Source organism: Thalia democratica, chromosome 9, assembly GCF_965202585.1.
Source record: "Thalia democratica chromosome 9, ktThaDemo2.hap1.1, whole genome shotgun sequence".
Lineage (NCBI taxonomy): Eukaryota > Metazoa > Chordata > Thaliacea > Salpida > Salpidae > Thalia > Thalia democratica.
This window is the reverse complement of record NC_139173.1, coordinates 30,768,201-30,786,765: the sequence shown is the minus strand read 5'-3', so window position 1 is coordinate 30,786,765 and position 18,565 is coordinate 30,768,201. Positions and strand designations below refer to the sequence as shown.

Below are 18,565 nucleotides of genomic sequence, written 5' to 3'. Positions count from 1 at the left end.
TGTTCTTCTTCTTAGCATAGAAACGCTTTTTAAATTAACTTTTTGGTTTTTATAATCTTGTTCTTTTTAAATAAGTGTGTGAACTTCTTAAATTGATAATCAGTCTTTTTTATATAATAACACAACGTATATGTGTTTATTTTATTGTTAAGTTCTCTTTGTTCAAACTATGTTATCTTACAGTCAGTGGCTGTTGTTCGATGGTCCGGTAGACGCGGTTTGGATTGAAAACATGAACACTGTATTGGATGACAACAAAAAACTGTGTCTCATGAGCGGAGAAATCATACAAATGAGCAACAAGGTATGTTCACTTTTTAAATAATTACCAGAACTTTTGTTGGTTTTCTTTGGTATTTTAAACTTCATAGAATGACTTTGTATTTTTGCATGTTGTTTGTTTTTTACAGATAAAACTTGATTTTAATTATTTTTTTTATCGTGAACGTATTTATTTTTTGTAATAATTTGGTTTTTAAGAACTATAATATTGAAGCTACTTTTAACGAAGAAAATTAATTTTATAAGGCTCTTATTCAAAAACAATTCAAAATTTAGTTAATTTTGTGAAGTTTTTTCCTTTATGTTATTGAAATATTTAACTAGTTTTAACAGTAAAGTGTACAACTAACACATTCTTCCCTCAAACCTAATCAAACTTGCGGTATGTTTAAAAAGCAAAGTGTTAGCTTAAGAATAAACTTCACTAACTCACAGATGAGCTTGATATTCGAGCCTGCCGATTTGGAGCAAGCTTCGCCCGCCACCGTGTCCAGATGTGGTATGATCTACATCGAACCCGGAGAGCTTGGCTGGGCTCCTTTCAAGGTCGATGTTAAATTTGCATTGTGATTTTTTTTTTTAAAGTTGAACAAACTTAAAATGAGTTTCAACAACATTTTTAGCTTCATAAGCATTAAGCTTTATTTTATTTCGCAGTTGAATAAACTGGTGTTATGAGCACAAAAAAAAAAAAGAAAAAGCATTTCTTCAAGTTTTATGTTTTTAGTATATTTGTATATTAAGTTTTATTAAGCTTTCATCATTTTGGTTATGTTTATTTTACTAAAACATCACACACAGGATTCATACATAAACACGTTGCCGTCTAACATCGACGAAGAGCATAGAACCATGCTGAGTGACATGTTCGAATGGCTCCTCAATCCTTGCTTTGAGTTTATCAGGCACAACTGCAAATATATAGTCAGTTTTGATTTACATTTGTTTATGAATCTGTTAAAACGTATTGATTTACAAGAATTTTTTTTTGCGTTTTTCAGTAAAACAAAACATAAGATTTTTTTTGCATTTTTTGTGACAAAGTAACAATGTTGAAATTTAATTACAAATAAAAACATTCAAGTACCAAATGAATAAATTTGAATTTGTGCTTTAAGTTCTACTCGGTACACTTTTTTTTTCTGCAGTTTTTTTAAATCATTTTTCAACGCACAGTTGAAATCATCGGAGCTGCACCTGACAGTGATGCTGATCAGGTTGTTCGACAGCTTGCTGACGGAGATCAGGTCTTCGGGCGATCTGGCGGAAGAGAGCGAAAACTCCATGACTCACCAGCAGGTTCAGATGAGTTTAACGTATTAATACAAATTAATGAAATAACTTGTGTGTGTTTTAACTAAAAAGTGCTATTTTTATAACTTCGTAGGCACGTATCGTACACTAAAAAATTTCTAACAATTTTTACTAACTCGGAAAAATTTAACCGTTTTTAAGCGGTAGTTTTCAATGTTGTTTTTATATAACTATGAATACTTAAAGGTTACTATTTACTACCTTAATTACATCTTGTTAAAATAGTCATCTTATAATTTTTCAGATTTCGTTGTGGCTGCAAGGAATAATGTTGTTCAGCGTAGTTTGGTCACTAGGCGCCACTATTGACGGAGAGAGCAGAAAAAAGTTCGATTTGTTCTTCAGATCGCTCATTTCAGGTCAGGAGAACAAATATCCCAAGCCGAAGTCTTCCAAACTCTCGAAACAGCACTGCTTCCCTGAAAAAGGTGGGTTTGTTGTTTCCAAGATTTTTTAAAGTAATTAAATAACAAATTATTTGTTTTCTTTGGTTTAGTTTTAGCTGCTTTAAGACTTTTTAGTTGCGGATTTATTTTAAAGTTTTTTGTATTTGTTCTAAAGCATGTTTCATAAAGAACAATAACTGTTTGTTTTATCAGGTTATAGTATTTTAGATAAGATAGTTTCCCATTTTGCATGTAATTAATAACAATGTTATTATGAAGGATCTGTATACGACTTTTTCTTCCGCAAACGATCCAACGGTGGATGGGAAAATTGGATGAATTATTACCAAAACAGCGATGTTGCTATAGCCGAAGACGCTAAAGTAAGTAGTAATGAAACATACCATATTTTACTCATGTAAACAAAACTTTAAAATAACATTTTTAAAACGAGTATTAAAAAAATAAAATAATTCCAATTATAAAATTACTCATAAAAATTTTACGCTCTATAAAAACTTATTGGATCTTTTTATTACTTCATCTTTTTATTTAGGTAAGCGAAATAATAATAACTACAATGAACACGGCCCAACAGAGCTACTTTCTTGACCATTTCATTAAGTCTGGTGTGCCTGTCCTGTTCTGCGGCCCAACAGGTAGTTCCAATCGTCATTCAATACAAATAACTTGATCTCATGATACTTTAAACTGTGTATTAGATTAAGTTTAATTTGTACTCACTTTTTTCCATGCTAAATATAAAAGTCTATCAATTATAATCTAGCCATGATTTACTTTACATTTACATAACAAGGAGATTTTAGGTTTAGTTTTTGATTCTTTTACAATACATTTGACATAAAACTAACCTACACCGTTCTAATGATTAAGTAGATTTTAGAAAAAATATATACTTTAAGCTTTTAAGGTTAATACTCGTCAACTAATTTGAAATATTTTCAGTAAAGCTACCTGTAACTTAAAACAGGGTTGCCAAAAAACCTGGAATCCTGGAAAAACCTGCAGTTTGGGAAAATTAAAAAAAAAAAAACAGTAAAAACCTGGAATTTTCGACAAAAATCACTAAGTAACCTAGAAAAACCTTGAATTTAATTTTTTTTACATACTAAGTAGTGAAATTTCGATTTTACACAAAAAATGTATCAAAAAAATTATTGTGTTTTGTCATAATCAATTTTTTTTTGTAGTAGAAAAACACTTTTAAAGTAGGTTTACAGTATCTTTTCAATGTTGTTATACTGTTTAAAACTGTTTTTTAACTTGAACTTAATTTTAAACTACAAATAGACCCAAAAACGTGTACTTTCAAAATTCTGGAAGAAATTCAGAAAACCTGGAGTAAAAAAAAAACATTTAACTACATTAAGAATATTTTTTACTTAATATAAACCGAAACGTATTATCTTTGTAAGGAACCGGAAAATCTGCGATAACGAACGACTACCTGCTCCGTCTCGATAAGGAGAAGTTCGTGCAGAACAACATCAACTTCAGCGCCAGGACATCCGCCGGCCAGACCCAGGACATAATAATGTCCAAGCTGGACCGCAGAAGACGTGGCTTGTACGGACCGCCGGTGAACAAAAAGTGCGTCCTATTCGTTGACGACCTCAACATGCCCCAGAAAGAAGTTTGTTTTTGGCTTGTTACTTTTTTTATTTTATTTGTTTTTCTTACGTTTTTTTATTTTGGTTGTAAGAAACCATGAACTGCTTCAAGAAAAACTATATATATATATATGTTATTCTTTTAGTAGTCTGTTTAGTTATAGTTATTTTTAGGTTGAAAACTTGCAAATTAAACACCTCACTAGTTTTTTTCTTTAAAAGGTTACAAATAGATCTAATCTAATGAAGTTTTATTTCATAAAATAAAGTTTAATTTTCTCTAAACACCTTTACTCTTTGCCTCATAGCGGTTTCAGACTAAAAACTATGTTGTAATGTATTTAAAAGGTAATTTATAAAAACGATATCAGATATATGGAGCGCAACCTCCCATCGAGCTGTTGAGAACTTGGCTCGACCACGGATTCGTGTACGACAAGAAAGATAGCTCTAAAATCAACCTTACCGATGTTCTCTTCATATCGTTAGTTTTATATATAATTTAATATTTTATCGTTTGATAAACTATGCTTTATCTACATAATCAAAAAAAAGGTGTTCGAAATAAAACGGATTAAAATAGTGATTTGAGATTGATACATTTTGTAATTTTTTATATATATTTTTTTTTAATATAGAACAGCATTTTTTGTTTAAAGTTTTTTAGAACTCATAACATTTTATACATTTTATTTATAGTAGATTTTTGTAAAACGTTGTTTGTATTATTATATTAACTTTGGTAATTATTTCAAACATTTTTTTTTAACAACCATGGTTTATAGCACTATTAAAACTGTTTACAGCGCAATGGGTCCCCCTGGCGGCGGTAGAAACAGCATCACGGATCGGATGACGCGCCATTTGAACGTGATATCGATCGACAACTTCTCGCAGGACACCATCACCAAAATATTCCAGTCCATCGTGGATTGGCAGTACGCATCGGGCTACGATGCCGGTATTCAGAGAGCAAGTAAGATGTTAATGTAGTTAATTTAATCAAGTTTTACTTACAAATCTATCTGATTTGAAATGATAGATAATGACAGTTTTCAAAAAAATAAAACTGATTGCTGTAAATACAACTTTCTAAGTTTAAGACTCATGAAATGTTTATACTCGAACAGAGTTAATTTTTTCTTTAGTGGTACAAACTTGTATATAACATCATGAAAAAAATATGTAAATGAATCAAGAAAGCATGAGTTGATTAAAGTTTAGTATACTGAAGCAGCTTTTTCTATTATTGTGATTAAAACTCAGAATCATGATCTTAGCATGTCACCTTGAAATTAAAGTTTAAATACATCATTAAAACCGAGTTAAATCTGCTAACTGAAAACTTCTCACTCCAACGTAGGTAGGGCGATGGTGCAGGCGACGATGGGAGTTTACAACAGGACCATGGAAACCTTCCTGCCCACCCCCACCAAGTCCCACTACGTGTTCAACCTGAGGGACTTCGCCAGGGTCATCAGGGGAATACTCCTGGTGCCTGGCAACAGGATGGAAACCTCCGACAAGTTCATCAGGCTTTGGGTGCACGAAGTGTACAGGTTGGAGGAACAGTTTGTATTAGAAAGTTCACTGACCATTGTTTACTGCTTTCTTGAAAGTTTATAGTTTTATTGAGTATTATAACTTAGTTTAAATTGAAAAATCTTAGGACCAGTTTAGATGAAATGTTAGAGAACTATGTAAATTATTAAGTTCAATTTAATATATATTTTGACCAAATAAAAAATAAAAAAGACAAAATTTTATGGTGTAAATTAAAAATAAATAATTTATTAAAAACGTATAAAAAAACCAGAGCTTAGATCAACAGTAATTATAAAACAGGGTGTTTTACGATCGCCTGATAGACGATGAAGACAGGCAGGCCTACTTCAGAATAGTGAAGGAGTGTTGTACTGACTATTTCAAACAAAGTATGGACAAGATATGTGCAAGATGCGTCACCGGAAAACAACTTGTTGTCAGTAAAAATATTTTATTACATTTTAAGAATATTAAGAGTATTCTGTTTTTAGATTTGTAGAAAAACTTAAATTTCCAAAAGTAGTTAGAAACTATTACTCTTTTTCGAAACTGTATATCATTTTTTATTTCAAAGTCAATCGATGACCGAATTGGTTTTCAAATAAATTTGTTCTTAAACAACATGTAATATTCAGGATGACGACATAAGAAACTTATTTTTCGGAAATTACATGGATCAAGAAGCTCAGGTTTACGATGAAATTGCAGATTTCAAAGAATTAACAGATATGATGGAGCACTATCTGGAAGAATACAATCAGGTTAGATAACTTTTATGCAAAATGTAAATCTAATATGTAATATCTGAGAACCTAGCTGGTTTACTACAATTTAAGTAGTTGTAATAGTTTAGATTAGTAGTATACTTTTAATCTTCAATAAAACACTTTCAATTTTAAACTTGGTCTTTTATTAAGGAGAAAAATTAGTCCGAATCAAAAAATCTGTTCAAATAGCCAAAAATATATTTATATTAGTGACTAGTCTCTACAATTTTATACAAGAAGAGATGTACATTCGCTACTCAATTTAAGTTTTGTGTCTCAATACACAACTTAAACCAAGTTACCATTCTCATACAACTTAACATTCAGGTATCAAAGACGCCGATGTCGCTGGTGATGTTCAAGTTCGCCATCGAGCACGTGTCGAGGGTAGCGAGGGTCCTCAAGCAGGACAACGGCCACCTGTTGCTGATCGGAGTGGGGGGCAGCGGCAGGAAGTCGGTCACGAGGTTGGCCGCTTTCATGGCCGACTACGACATCTACACCGTGGAACTGACAAGGTTTGTTTAGAATGAAGTTATAAATATATTGAAATACTTTATTATTGAAAAGTAACACTTAAAAATTTAATAATTTGTAATGTCATGTTTACAGTGAGCTAATCCATACCAAACTATGTTTTATTAAAAGTTTTATGGACCATTTTATATAAAAATGTAGATATAAATTTTAATAAAACTTTTTTTAAACTTTTATACATCTAATTTATTACTAACAAACGTTCTTTTTTTCAAAGGTCTTACTCGTTCGCTGATTGGCGGGAAGACATCAGGACGATGATGAAGAAGGCGGCACAGGGTAATCCCCTCGTGTTTCTGTTCAGCGACCAGCAGATCAAGGAGGAAAGCTTCGTGGAAGACATCAACATGATCCTCAACACCGCAGACATCCCCAACCTGTTCCCAGCCGATGAGAAAGGTTTGTTAACTTTAAGTTTTTTTTTTTCTCTTTCTAGTTTTTAAAAAAATTGTGTCAGTTAAAAAACTCTCTCTACAAGTTCTACACCGAATGGATGGTTATTACATATATTATGGATGTTTACGATTTTTTTTTGTTTACGTATGTTATCTAATATAAAGTCCTTCTTTGTTTGCTTAAAATAAGTTTATATCAGTAATATATAAAAAAATTATTTGAAAAAAACTTCTTTGAATTCGTTTTAAAATAATATTTTTCGCCAGTCGAGCTGATGGACAAGATGATGGCGATAGCGAAGAAAACGGGCCGCAAGATCGAGGGAAACCCGGTTGCCATGTACAACTACTTCATCGAGAGGGTCAAGGCGAACCTGCACGTCGTCCTGGCGATGAGCCCCATAGGGGATTCCCTGAGAACGAGACTGAGGATGTTCCCGTCGCTGATCAACTGCTGCACCATCGACTGGTTCCAAGTTGGTTGAACTAGTAGTTTTTAACTTAAAAAAAAAACAATTTAAAATAAATTTTTATTTATTTCTCAAGCGAAATCAATTGGAAGACTTTCATACTTTAGTTTTAATCTTTTTATTTATATAGACTGGTTTAAAACATCTCATGACATTTTTCTGACAAGAATGACGAAAAGAAAGTATTTTAATACTCTTACTATTTTATGTTAGTATGTACACGTTACAGGCGTGGCCAGACAGAACTTGGAAACACTTTTATTTTTATTTAAAAAAAATCACACAACAGGCGTGGCCAGAGGACGCGTTGGAGATTGTGGCTCACAGATTTCTCGCTGATGTTGACCTCGAAGACGATATCAGGCAGAAATGCGTGCAAATGTGCAAGAACTTCCATGAGAGGTGTAAAAAATATTATGTTTTGTAGTACAATTAAAAACTTTTAAGATGAGATTGATTTTATTTTATATTTTTAACAAAAAGCATAGGGGGAGAAATCGCCTTTTTCATAATTTAGTCTTATTTTATTTAGTTCTAACTAAGCTACAAGTTGCTTTTTACTAGTGATGTACCGGACCCACAATTTCGGGTCCGGCCGGATCCGGATCCGGACTTTTTTTTCAAATTAGAATCCGGCCGGAACCGGATCCGGACTTTTTTTTTAAATTAAAATCCGGCCGGAACCGGACCCGGACTTTTTTTTCAAACTAGAGTCCGGCCGGAACCGGATCCGGACTTATTTTTCAAATTATAATCCGGCCGGATCCGGATATCAGACAAAAATGGCAATATCCGGCCGGACCCGGATAGTGAATCCGGTACATCACTAGAATAAACTAGCCTGAGTCAGAATGAGGTTTTTAAAAACTGAAAAAAAAAGAACTTTAATCTAATAATAAGTAGAACAGCTAGCCACAAGGTTTACAAATTTAGGTGTTATTTACAATTAAAAATCTGAAATCAAGTTCTTGAACAAAATACACTAGAAAGTTACAAAATATTGAAAACTGGATCAGCTCAAACTTATTCAAAATCTAAAAGAAAACTAGCCTGAGTTTTTATATAAAACTAAACTAGCCTGAGGCAGTCCAAGATTTTCTAAAATTCCCAAAAATTTTCAAACTAGCAGGGTTTCTACTGTTTAAGTCAATAAAACTAGCTAGAGTGAGTATAAACAAGCCTGAGTCAGAATGAGGTTTTTAAAAACTGAAAAAAATACTATAATCTAATAATCAGTAGAACAGCTAGCAAAGGTTGACAATTTGGTAGTAAAGTTGTGGACTGATTGTGGTACACTTAACTTATCAGTACTACCCATCATAATTAAATCCTACCTTATTTAATAAATATCTAACAAATACTAAATTCTAACTGAGACTACTTTCTATAATCAGACACGACAGTTTTGAGTGATGAATCTTTTATATAAAACACAACAAGAAATACTAGCATATACAAAATTATTAATTACTTTGGTAACACTTTAAAAACTGGAAGCTATTTAAATCTATATCAAATGACTTAAAACAAAAAACTAAAAATTAAATAAAACTTTTAGTAGACATGAAACTGTAAAACTTTTAATAAACTATTAAACTATAAACCTGGCTTAAATATTTAAACAATTAAACACCTGTTGAAATATTCACTTTTAAAACAAAACACTACTTACAATAAGCATTCACAAAAACGTTCAAGATATTTTGTTGCTTCAAGCTACACACCAAACTAACTAACTGCTTACATATAAACTGCCTGTCATGTTCTGATGTTTTGTTGCATCAGTATTTAGTTTCAAATATTTCGTCATATGATTCTCATTTGCTCGTACATTTAACCGTTTTAACTCTAAATATTCTCTGAGCTCAACTTTAAACAATAAAAAATGCAAGTGTTCATTTCAAAGTTTTCAATTTTACAACATATGTAAAGAGTTTTATTTCATGAAATGTTTATTTCATAGTTTAAATGTAAACAAATGTAAATTAGTCACGTGTACAAAATGAGCCAATCACGGTAGGTGTTTAATTTTAACTGACGAAAATGACTCTTATTAATTTACTCAGGGTTTGTTTTTTAAAAAATACTTTTCAGTATGCTCTTTTTTACTAACTAGATCCGGATCCGGACTTTTTTTTTTAATTAGAATCCGGCCGGAACCGGACCCGGACTTTTTTTTCAAATTAGAATCCGGCCGGAACCGGATCCGGACTTTTTTTTCAAATTAGAATCCGGCCGGATCCGGATATCAGACAAAAATGGCAATATCCGGCCGGACCCGGATAGTGAGTCCGGTACATCACTACTTTTTACAGATTTTTTAAACTCAAATAATTTTGAGATATAGCCGGTCTAAGTCGGAGGCTACAATAGGTTCCTTATGGGAAGCGTAAACTAAAACGGCATATAGATAGAAATCACTAAAAATCTACCTTCTCCTACGTTTGTTGAGGTATTTATCTCAAAAAACGTAGGAGAAGGTAGATTTTTAGTGAAGTAGTCTTTTTTCGCGGTTTTAATTCGCGCTTCTCAAAAGAAACCTCCAACTTTGATCTTTTATATCTCAAAAAAATGTATTGAATTTTTTAAATTTGTAAATAACATCTCGTAGCTTAGTTAAAACTCTATAAAATAAGATCAAATTGTGAAAAAAGTTATATATCCCTTCCTATGCCCCATTACTTTTAAAACTCCAAATCCATTACAATCAATCCTCAAAAAGCTAGTTGAAACTAAATGCATGTTATACTAAAAAGACATTGCACTTTAAATTTACGTGCAGCGTGCGCCACCTGTCGGACAAATTTTGGAACTCGCTGAGGCGGAAGACGTACGTAACCCCCACTTCGTACTTGGAACTCATACTGACGTTTAAAAACTTGCTGGAAGAGAAGCGTAATGAGGTGAAGGGGCTGCAAAACCGATACTTGAACGGGCTGGAAAAACTGCAGTTTGCTAGCCAGCAGGTGAACTAGTAATATAAATAAGTAATATAAATAAGTATAATAATGATATAAAAGTAAATATTTTCAAACTAAGCAACAAAGTTAGGAATCATTTTTCTGATTGTGTTTGAGTACATAACTTGTTAGTTTGTTACTAATCATAATTGATTGACTGTGAAAAGATACAAAGGTTTTTAATGTCATTAAACAAGCAAGTATTGCAGTTTTATTACTTTGTCATCTATATAAATTCATTCTACTTGTTGTAGGTCGCCGTGATGCAAAAAGAACTGAGGGATTTGCAGCCGGAACTGGTGAAGACATCAGCGGAAGTCGATCAGATTATGATAAAAATTGAGCGCGACTCGGTTGAAGTTGAAGCCAAAAAAGAGGTAAGATCTGCCGTGCGGTAGATATCTCCAAACTAGTGTTTCCAAGTGTGCACGAGAACAATTTTCTTGGAATTTCAAATCATAAGTTAGTTAATCTCCCTGCTAACGAACAGATAGTGGCGGCGGACGAGGCGGTGGCCAACGCGGCAGCAACCGAGGCTCAATCGATCAAGGACGAGTGCGAGGCCGATCTCGCCGAGGCCATTCCCGCTCTGGAGGCCGCAATCGACGCGCTCAACACTCTGAAGCCCGCTGTACGTTTCAGTATCTGTTTGTTTTGTTTGCAATTTTGATGATAAGTGTTTCATTGTTTCAGTGGGTTAAGTGGAAAGTTCAAGTAATTTTTTTAGTCCACAACTAGCAGTCAATATCAGTTTGAAGTATTTTGGTTTGTAAAGTTTACTTATTTGATATTTTACGCAGGATATAACGATGGTGAAATCAATGACGAATCCCCCGCCGGCAGTCAAGCTCGTGCTTGAATCCATTTGCATCATGAAGGGAATTAAACCTGAAAGAAAGCCCGACCCGTCAGGCTCAGGTTTGATTTTGTAGCTTCATAGCGTTTTTTATTTCAGTTGTTTCAAAAGCTTATGTGGGAAGAAAGTAAGTATTTTTTGTTTTAGGCCATAACTAACACTCTTAGGTGTGGAACATAGTTTTCGTAAACTTTTGATAAGATTTAAGTAATCAAACTTTTTTGAACTGGAAAGAATGTCATTTTAAGCTATGTATAAATAGTAAACTTTTTTATTAGGTTAGAAATACCACTTTTTAATATGCATACTTACAAACCATAGTCGCTTCAAACTAAACTAAAACACTTCTTTAAATTAAAGTCAACCAAACAACTTCGCAGGTAAAATGATCGCTGATTTCTGGGGTCCGAGCAAAAAAATGCTGAACGACATGAAGTTTCTGGACTCGCTCAAGGACTACGACAAGGACAACATCCCGCCGAGGATAATCAACGAGATCCGGAAGACGTACGTGTCCAACCCCGAGTTCAACCCCAACATCATCAAAAACGTCTCCTCCGCCTGCGAAGGTAATTTCGTTTGTTTGCCAAGCTTTTTTTGTCGTTTTGTAGATTGTTTTGGTGGTTTAAATTTTCTTCAAGTGCATTGAAGTGGCCTTATAACTGGCTTAGATGTTTTTTCAAAGAAGCTTTAGTACCTGTGTTGTGATTTTTTTAATTTCAAAACAAAATCTATTTATACTAAATATTTATGTGTTGATTTTTCACAAAGGTCTGTGCAAGTGGGTGCGCGCGATGGATATTTACGACAAAGTGGCAAAAGTGGTGGCGCCCAAGCAGATAAAGCTGGCCAAAGCGGAGGAAGAGTACGCGGCCAACATGGCCATGCTCAATGAAAAAAGAGCGCAACTCAAAGAGGTTGGTGTTTTAAGAAGACTTGGTAAAATATTCTGAGTTATCAATGGTTTTACAGTTGGAGTAAAGCGTAGTGTTTCATTTAACTGTTTTAGCGACCTTAATTATTAAAACTACCCAAAACTACATTAATATTAAGAAAATTTTATTTTTTTAAAAACTGCTATTATATACTTATCTTTATTTATGCGCAACTATTTGAAATGGGCTTAAAATGAGATTGATTTTATAAAAATGTTCAAATGTAAATAGTGTGCAATGTTTGTGGCAGGTTTTGGACAAAGTTGCTGCGTTGCAAGCCGAGTTCGACAAAATGAATCAGGACAAAATAGACCTGGAGAACAAGATTGAGCAGTGCAAGATGAAGTTGATCAGAGCTGAGCAGCTGATCACTGGTCTAGGTGGTGAAAAAACAAGGTGAAGACTTTGTTTTTTGTATTTTTTGTTTTTAGTATGTATTATAGTTTGTTTAAAAACAATAATGTTGCTTGTTTTTCTAAGCTTGTTTTAAACAGCTCCTAGTTACTAAAAAAAGATCAATTTTAACTCGTAGTACTTTGTTTCATATTAAATATCAAGCAGTAATTGTTAATCGAATTTAATTTTGATTGAAAGATTGTAAAACGCTTCTTTGAAACCTTAAAACATAAGTATCGTACAACCCACAGATGGACGGAATCGGCGGAGAGGCTGGGCTTCTCCCTCGTCAACCTGACCGGCGACGTCCTCCTGTCCTCGGGCACCGTCGCCTACCTCGGCCCCTTCACCGTCGACTTCCGCCACTCTTGCGTGGCCAAGTGGCACGAAAGCTTGCAAAACATGGAAATCCCCTGCTCCGGCACCTTCCAGCTGTCCAACGTGCTGGGCGACCCGGTGCAGATCAGGGACTGGCAGATCGCGGGGCTGCCGGTGGACGGCTTCTCCATTGACAACGGTTTGGAGATTAAATAAAAAAATAGAATGTTGTAATACAATATAAGTTGGGTTTAAATTATAGATGTCTGAAAAGTTTTTATCAAGAAGTGTCTACGCTTTTATGCAAAACGATAAATAAAACTTACGTTTGGCTTTCTTTTATAACTGGCTAGTTGAAAGGTTATTTTAGCTGTCTAACAACACCAGGTTTTTAAAACTTTTCAGTAATTTTCAACCCGTATCTTGTGGAAATTTTTGGCAAGATTTAAACCAACACTTTCGTAATTCAGGAATAATCACGAAGAACTCGCGGAGATGGCCGCTGATGATCGATCCGCAGGGCCAGATAAACAAGTGGGTGAAAAACATGGAGGCCGACAACAAGCTGTACGTCATAAAGCTTTCCGACGCCAACTACGTCAGAACCCTGGAAAGCGCCATACAGTACGGTCACCCTGTGTTGCTCGAAAACTTGGGTACGTGAGTTTGTTAAGTCGAGTGTTTCTACTATCGGCTGAATTTAGAAATAACAGCCAAGCCATCAATGTGTATTTTTATTAAAAAAATGAAAACTTTAAGAATAAAAAAGTAACCTAACTTTTTTTTTGTGTCGAAATTTCGTTATTAGTTGAGTTTAAAAACTAACAATTTTAAAGTTAATGTTCAATGTTTTTAAAGTAACAAATAACAAATTTAGATTTTTAGATCTTTTATGCAATCTTTATTCACATCAGAACAAGACTAACGCTACTTGAAAACGTTTTGCAGGCGAAGAGATAGACGCGATACTGGATTCGGTTTTGTTGAAGCAGACGTACAAGCAGCAGGGCGTTGAGTACATGATGTTGGGCGACTCCAGCGTCGAGTACTCGCAAGATTTCAGGTTCTACATGACCACCGGTCTCAGGAACCCCCACTACCTCCCCGAAGTGTCCGTCAAGGTAACAGCTTTATAAGTTTCAGAAAGAATTTTATTTTTTTAGACAACAAATTTTTATCAATTATTAGTTTTCAAAAGTCAACAAAAAAAAAACATTTGTTTAAGCCTATAGTTTAATTAATCGTTTTATATTTACAATTTTTTTTTCTTTTTTTATATTTCAAAATAAAAATTAGTCTTATATAATTATATTTTAAGCAAAGTGTTAAATTAGTAGACTCTCATAATTTAATGTTTTATGTTTCATACTTAAATAACTTACCGATAACTTCCAGGTGTGCCTGGTCAACTTCATGATAACTCCGCTTGGACTGCAAGACCAGCTTCTGAGCATTGTGGCCGCCAAAGAAAAACCCGAGCTCGAAGTTAAAAAGAACGAGTTGATTTTGGAAAGCGCCGAAAACAAACGCCAGTTGCAAAACATCGAAGACAAAATTCTGATGGTATATAACTTACTTGTTATTAGTTCAAAATATAAATCTGGTTTTTAAACTAGTGTTTGGTATAATTTGGTTTGGAGTTTTTTGAGCTAGTAATCATAACCTGAAGACTTTAAACCTAACAAAAAGCTACTAATGAGTGGTTTGATGTAATTTAGTTTCAATTTATTTTTCATAAAACTAAAATTATTATTTTTCATATTATTAATAAACTAATAGATGCAACCTTCGTGGTTTTTAATAAAATTATTTTCTACATTACATAAAAGTCCAGAAAAATTAAAATTACGATTTTTACTATCAGTGTTTAGCAAAAAATCAACCAATCAGGTTCTATCTTCGGACGGAAACATCCTGGAGGACGAGACGGCCATCGAGATCCTCTCCTCGTCGAAAGTGCTCTCCGAGGAGATCACCGCCAAGCAGCAGGTGGCCAGCGAGACGGAGAAGGTGATCGACGAGACGCGGATCGGGTACAAGCCGGTGGCGGTCCACTCCACCGTCATCTTCTTCTGCGTGAGCGACCTGGCCAACATCGAGCCCATGTACCAGTACTCCCTCGCCTGGTTCATCAACCTCTACCTCAACGTGCGTTTGTTGCTCGCTTGAAGGAATGAGACAAATCTTCTTTTTTTTTGTCTTTTTTTGTATAAAAATAAGAAAACTCTTCTTAAATACTTGTTTAATCTTAAAGTATCATAAATGATTAAAACATAGTTATTAATAGTTTTTTTATTATTAGTACTTTTCAGATAACTTTGAACTTTTCTGAACCACTTTTATGTGCTGATTTGTAATAACTGTCAATAAAACAGTCGATAAGAAACAGCGAAGGTTCTTCTAATCTCGAAGAAAGAATAGCAAATTTGAACAGGCACTTCACAGACAGCATTTACAAGAATGTGTGCAGATCACTGTTCGAAAAAGACAAACTTCTCTTCTCATTTGTACTCACCATTGCTTTGCAATCTAACAAAGGTTTTGATAATAAAATATATTAAGTTTAGATTATCGATAAATGCATTTTACAGTAAAATATTGTAAATAATATATACAATATAACAACTGTTTTATACTTAGTACAAAATAATTTTAAATTATACAACAAAGTTAAGCTATTTAAATACTATTTTTAAATAAACAATCAAGTACGTTAAAATAATCTTGGTTCATTTTTATAAAAATACAGAGTTGAGTAATTAAAATTTATTTTAATATCACTCTATTTTAAGTATTTAGCAAAATATTTTCTTACAGGAAATGTCGACGACGCTGCATGGAGATTTTTTCTGACGGGAGGCGTCGCCCTTGACAACCCTCACCCCAACCCCGCCCCCTCGTGGCTGGCCGACAAAGCGTGGTCGGAGGTGGTGAGGGCGTCGCAGCTGCCCGGCCTGCAGGGTTTCAGGGAAAATTTCGAGGAAGAGATAAGGTCGTGGCGGGCCGTGTACGATTCTGCCACCCCCCACGAGGAAAAGTAAGTTTTTAGTAAAAGTTTTTAAATTATTGTTTCAGTTAATGTTTCTTTTTCATTATAAATAAAAGCTAATGTGTTTAAAAGTAGCTTGGTGTGTTTTGAAAGCTTATTAGTATTAAGAGACATCAATTGATCAGTTGTAAAAAGTTAAGATATTTGATATAAGCTAGACACATAAGTGTTTTTTTTTTTACAAAAATTTGTTTTGAGGCTTTATTAGTTAAATTAGTATTAGAAGTAAAAACTTTTATATAAATTCTAAATACTAAAAAAACACGATCTATTATAAAAAAAGTATTATTTATAAGCTTGAAAGACTAGCTATTACAACAAATTCCTTTTAGATAAACTTGAAGTGATATATTGGTGATAGTGATTTTAAAAAAAACTGAAAACTTTCCAGGTTTCCGGGCGAGTTCGAACTTTTGTCGGGTTTGGACCGCATGGTGGTGGTGAGGTGCCTGCGTCCGGACAAAGTCGTCCCTTCCGTCCAGCAGTACATCGTGGACCACATGGGCCAGCCGTTCATCGAGCCGCCCACCTTCGACCTTCAGGGGTCTTACGACGACTCAACTTCGATCGTTCCCCTGATATTCATCCTCTCTCCCGGAGCCGATCCCACCGCCGGTACTTTTCATTTGATTGTTCTGTAAATTTCTCGTTTTTTTTAGATCTGCGTTTATAGGATTTTTATTAGCAGATGTAAGAGTTGTATTTTTTTGTAACTCTAGTACTTTTTTGAAAACTAACTGAATTTTTTTTTGGTCTTTTACGTTTTTTAAGTTGTTTCGTTTATAATTGCATAAATTGTTACGCTGTAAAAAAAAAAGTATTTAGTAATTTAAGTTTGAGATTTGTACAACAATATTTTTTAAATACATTATTAGATTTTTTACAAAAAAAATACGTTCAGGCCTGTTGAAGTTCGCGGAAGACAAGGGATTCGGTGGAAACAAAATAGGAACGATTTCACTCGGTCAGGGTCAGGGTCCAATCGCGTGTAAGATGATCGATGACGCCGTTGTTAATGTCAGTTTCTTTGTTATTGGTATTTAAAATTAAATGTAAGCAACTTGTAAACGTCAGTTTGTTTATTATTACTTTGAAATAAATTGCAACTGCTTTTACTGTCTTGGACAATACATTAAAAGGTATCCAAGTGGTGTGCGACTCGATAACCGAAAGGTTCTTCGTGCACCAGGTCCTTAGACTAAATATTTTTGAGCGTCTTTTTTTATGCTGTTCAATAAACTATTACTATGTTCAAGATGTAGAATGATAAACATAATGTTTACTCATTTTAACCTAAAAAAATTTTTATCCTGCTAAAAACTAATCAGCTTTAATTTCGTTAAACAATCAAACAGGGTAGTTGGGTGGTGCTTCAAAATTGTCACTTAGCAACGAGTTGGATGCCGACCCTTTCGAAGATTTGTGAGGAGACAATTGTTGCAGGTAAGGTTCACGATGATTTCAGATTGTGGTTGACCAGTTACCCCTCTGACAAGTTCCCTGTCTCTATTTTGCAGGTATGATGGTTTTGATTAGGAATGATGGATTTTAAGCTGCATATTTTTCAAATACTAGTTTTATTTTAATTTAATAAACTTTTTATTAATAAGGACAATTTTAAACCAATATAGCCTTCATTTAAACGATTGCAAATTTTAATTATTTAAAGCAGTTTTTAGGTTACAACTATTAAAAAAAAAAGTGTTTTAATTTGTGTTCAATATATTGATTTGAAAAAAAGGACTCTTTCATTTTGATAATTATAAACAATATTATTTTATTTTTAACGTAATATAGAACGGAGTGAAAATGACCAATGAACCACCGAAAGGTCTGCGAGCAAATTTATTGAGATCTTACGTCAGTGATCCGATATCCAACCCTGAATTTTTTAACGACTGCAATAAACCAAAAGTATTTGTGAAACTTTTTATTCTAAGAAGATAATTTTATTTATCGAGATTAAAGCGAGATTAGGGTTTTTAATAAACAATTGTGTTTTCTAAAATTAAAATTTTGATGCAAGAGTAAAGAATTAAATGTAATAATGTTTTTAAGCAAGTGCAACAACTTTTCCCATAAACGAACAACCGCGTATAAGCTTTTAATATCTTTCCATCAACTTGACAGGCTTGGCAGAAAATGTTGTTCGGTTTGTGTTTCTTCCACGCGATGGTGCAAGAGAGAAGGAAATTTGGCGCGCTCGGATGGAACATCGCCTACGAGTTCAACGAATCAGATCTTCGCATCAGCATGCGGCAGTTGCAAGTATGTTTTCATTTACGGTAAAATTATGACTTTTGTAAAAGTTTACTATACACTTGCAAGTTGGAATTAGTTTTTAAATTTCCAATAATCAAAGATGTGTTGGTCCAGTAGAAACTTAAGCAAAGTATTAAAATTACCAAAAACGTCTGTAATATACCAAATTTTAGCTTTATTTTTTAATTTTTTTCGAGTTATTTACAAGCTAACACACAAAAAACAGATGTTTTTGAATGAGTACGACGAGGTACCGTACGAAGCGCTGACGTATCTGACGGGAGAGTGCAATTACGGAGGAAGAGTCACCGATGATAAGGACAGAAGGCTCCTCAATTCACTACTAAATCAAGTTTCTTTTGTTTATCTATATATATGTATATAAGTGTTATGAATTGTGTATGATTTTTATAAAGTTTAAGTTTTGTTTCTTAAATAAATAAATTTCTGTTCACGGAACTG

At 33.8% G+C, this 18,565-nt stretch overlaps 1 protein-coding gene across 1 annotated transcript in view; it reads left to right on the top strand.

Annotated features, from left to right (window-relative positions):
- Positions 1-18,565, top strand: part of LOC145843759 (dynein axonemal heavy chain 3-like) — a 44,733-nt gene that overhangs the window by 22,338 nt on the left and 3,830 nt on the right. The window contains exons 29-65 of the mRNA XM_082950979.1: positions 184-304; positions 718-828; positions 1,084-1,206; positions 1,459-1,581; positions 1,841-2,024; positions 2,262-2,365; positions 2,539-2,641; positions 3,419-3,636; positions 3,985-4,097; positions 4,420-4,589; positions 4,977-5,172; positions 5,459-5,594; positions 5,794-5,919; positions 6,253-6,443; positions 6,680-6,861; positions 7,125-7,333; positions 7,617-7,729; positions 10,110-10,293; positions 10,542-10,664; positions 10,778-10,918; positions 11,088-11,205; positions 11,524-11,712; positions 11,915-12,060; positions 12,329-12,474; positions 12,726-12,991; positions 13,263-13,448; positions 13,741-13,913; positions 14,188-14,355; positions 14,683-14,940; positions 15,168-15,330; positions 15,610-15,829; positions 16,233-16,456; positions 16,743-16,858; positions 17,197-17,358; positions 17,639-17,755; positions 17,972-18,109; positions 18,330-18,455. Coding sequence (XP_082807105.1) covers positions 184-304; positions 718-828; positions 1,084-1,206; positions 1,459-1,581; positions 1,841-2,024; positions 2,262-2,365; positions 2,539-2,641; positions 3,419-3,636; positions 3,985-4,097; positions 4,420-4,589; positions 4,977-5,172; positions 5,459-5,594; positions 5,794-5,919; positions 6,253-6,443; positions 6,680-6,861; positions 7,125-7,333; positions 7,617-7,729; positions 10,110-10,293; positions 10,542-10,664; positions 10,778-10,918; positions 11,088-11,205; positions 11,524-11,712; positions 11,915-12,060; positions 12,329-12,474; positions 12,726-12,991; positions 13,263-13,448; positions 13,741-13,913; positions 14,188-14,355; positions 14,683-14,940; positions 15,168-15,330; positions 15,610-15,829; positions 16,233-16,456; positions 16,743-16,858; positions 17,197-17,358; positions 17,639-17,755; positions 17,972-18,109; positions 18,330-18,455 — 5,887 coding nt within the window. The remainder of the gene's footprint in view (positions 1-183; positions 305-717; positions 829-1,083; positions 1,207-1,458; positions 1,582-1,840; positions 2,025-2,261; positions 2,366-2,538; positions 2,642-3,418; positions 3,637-3,984; positions 4,098-4,419; positions 4,590-4,976; positions 5,173-5,458; positions 5,595-5,793; positions 5,920-6,252; positions 6,444-6,679; positions 6,862-7,124; positions 7,334-7,616; positions 7,730-10,109; positions 10,294-10,541; positions 10,665-10,777; positions 10,919-11,087; positions 11,206-11,523; positions 11,713-11,914; positions 12,061-12,328; positions 12,475-12,725; positions 12,992-13,262; positions 13,449-13,740; positions 13,914-14,187; positions 14,356-14,682; positions 14,941-15,167; positions 15,331-15,609; positions 15,830-16,232; positions 16,457-16,742; positions 16,859-17,196; positions 17,359-17,638; positions 17,756-17,971; positions 18,110-18,329; positions 18,456-18,565) is intronic.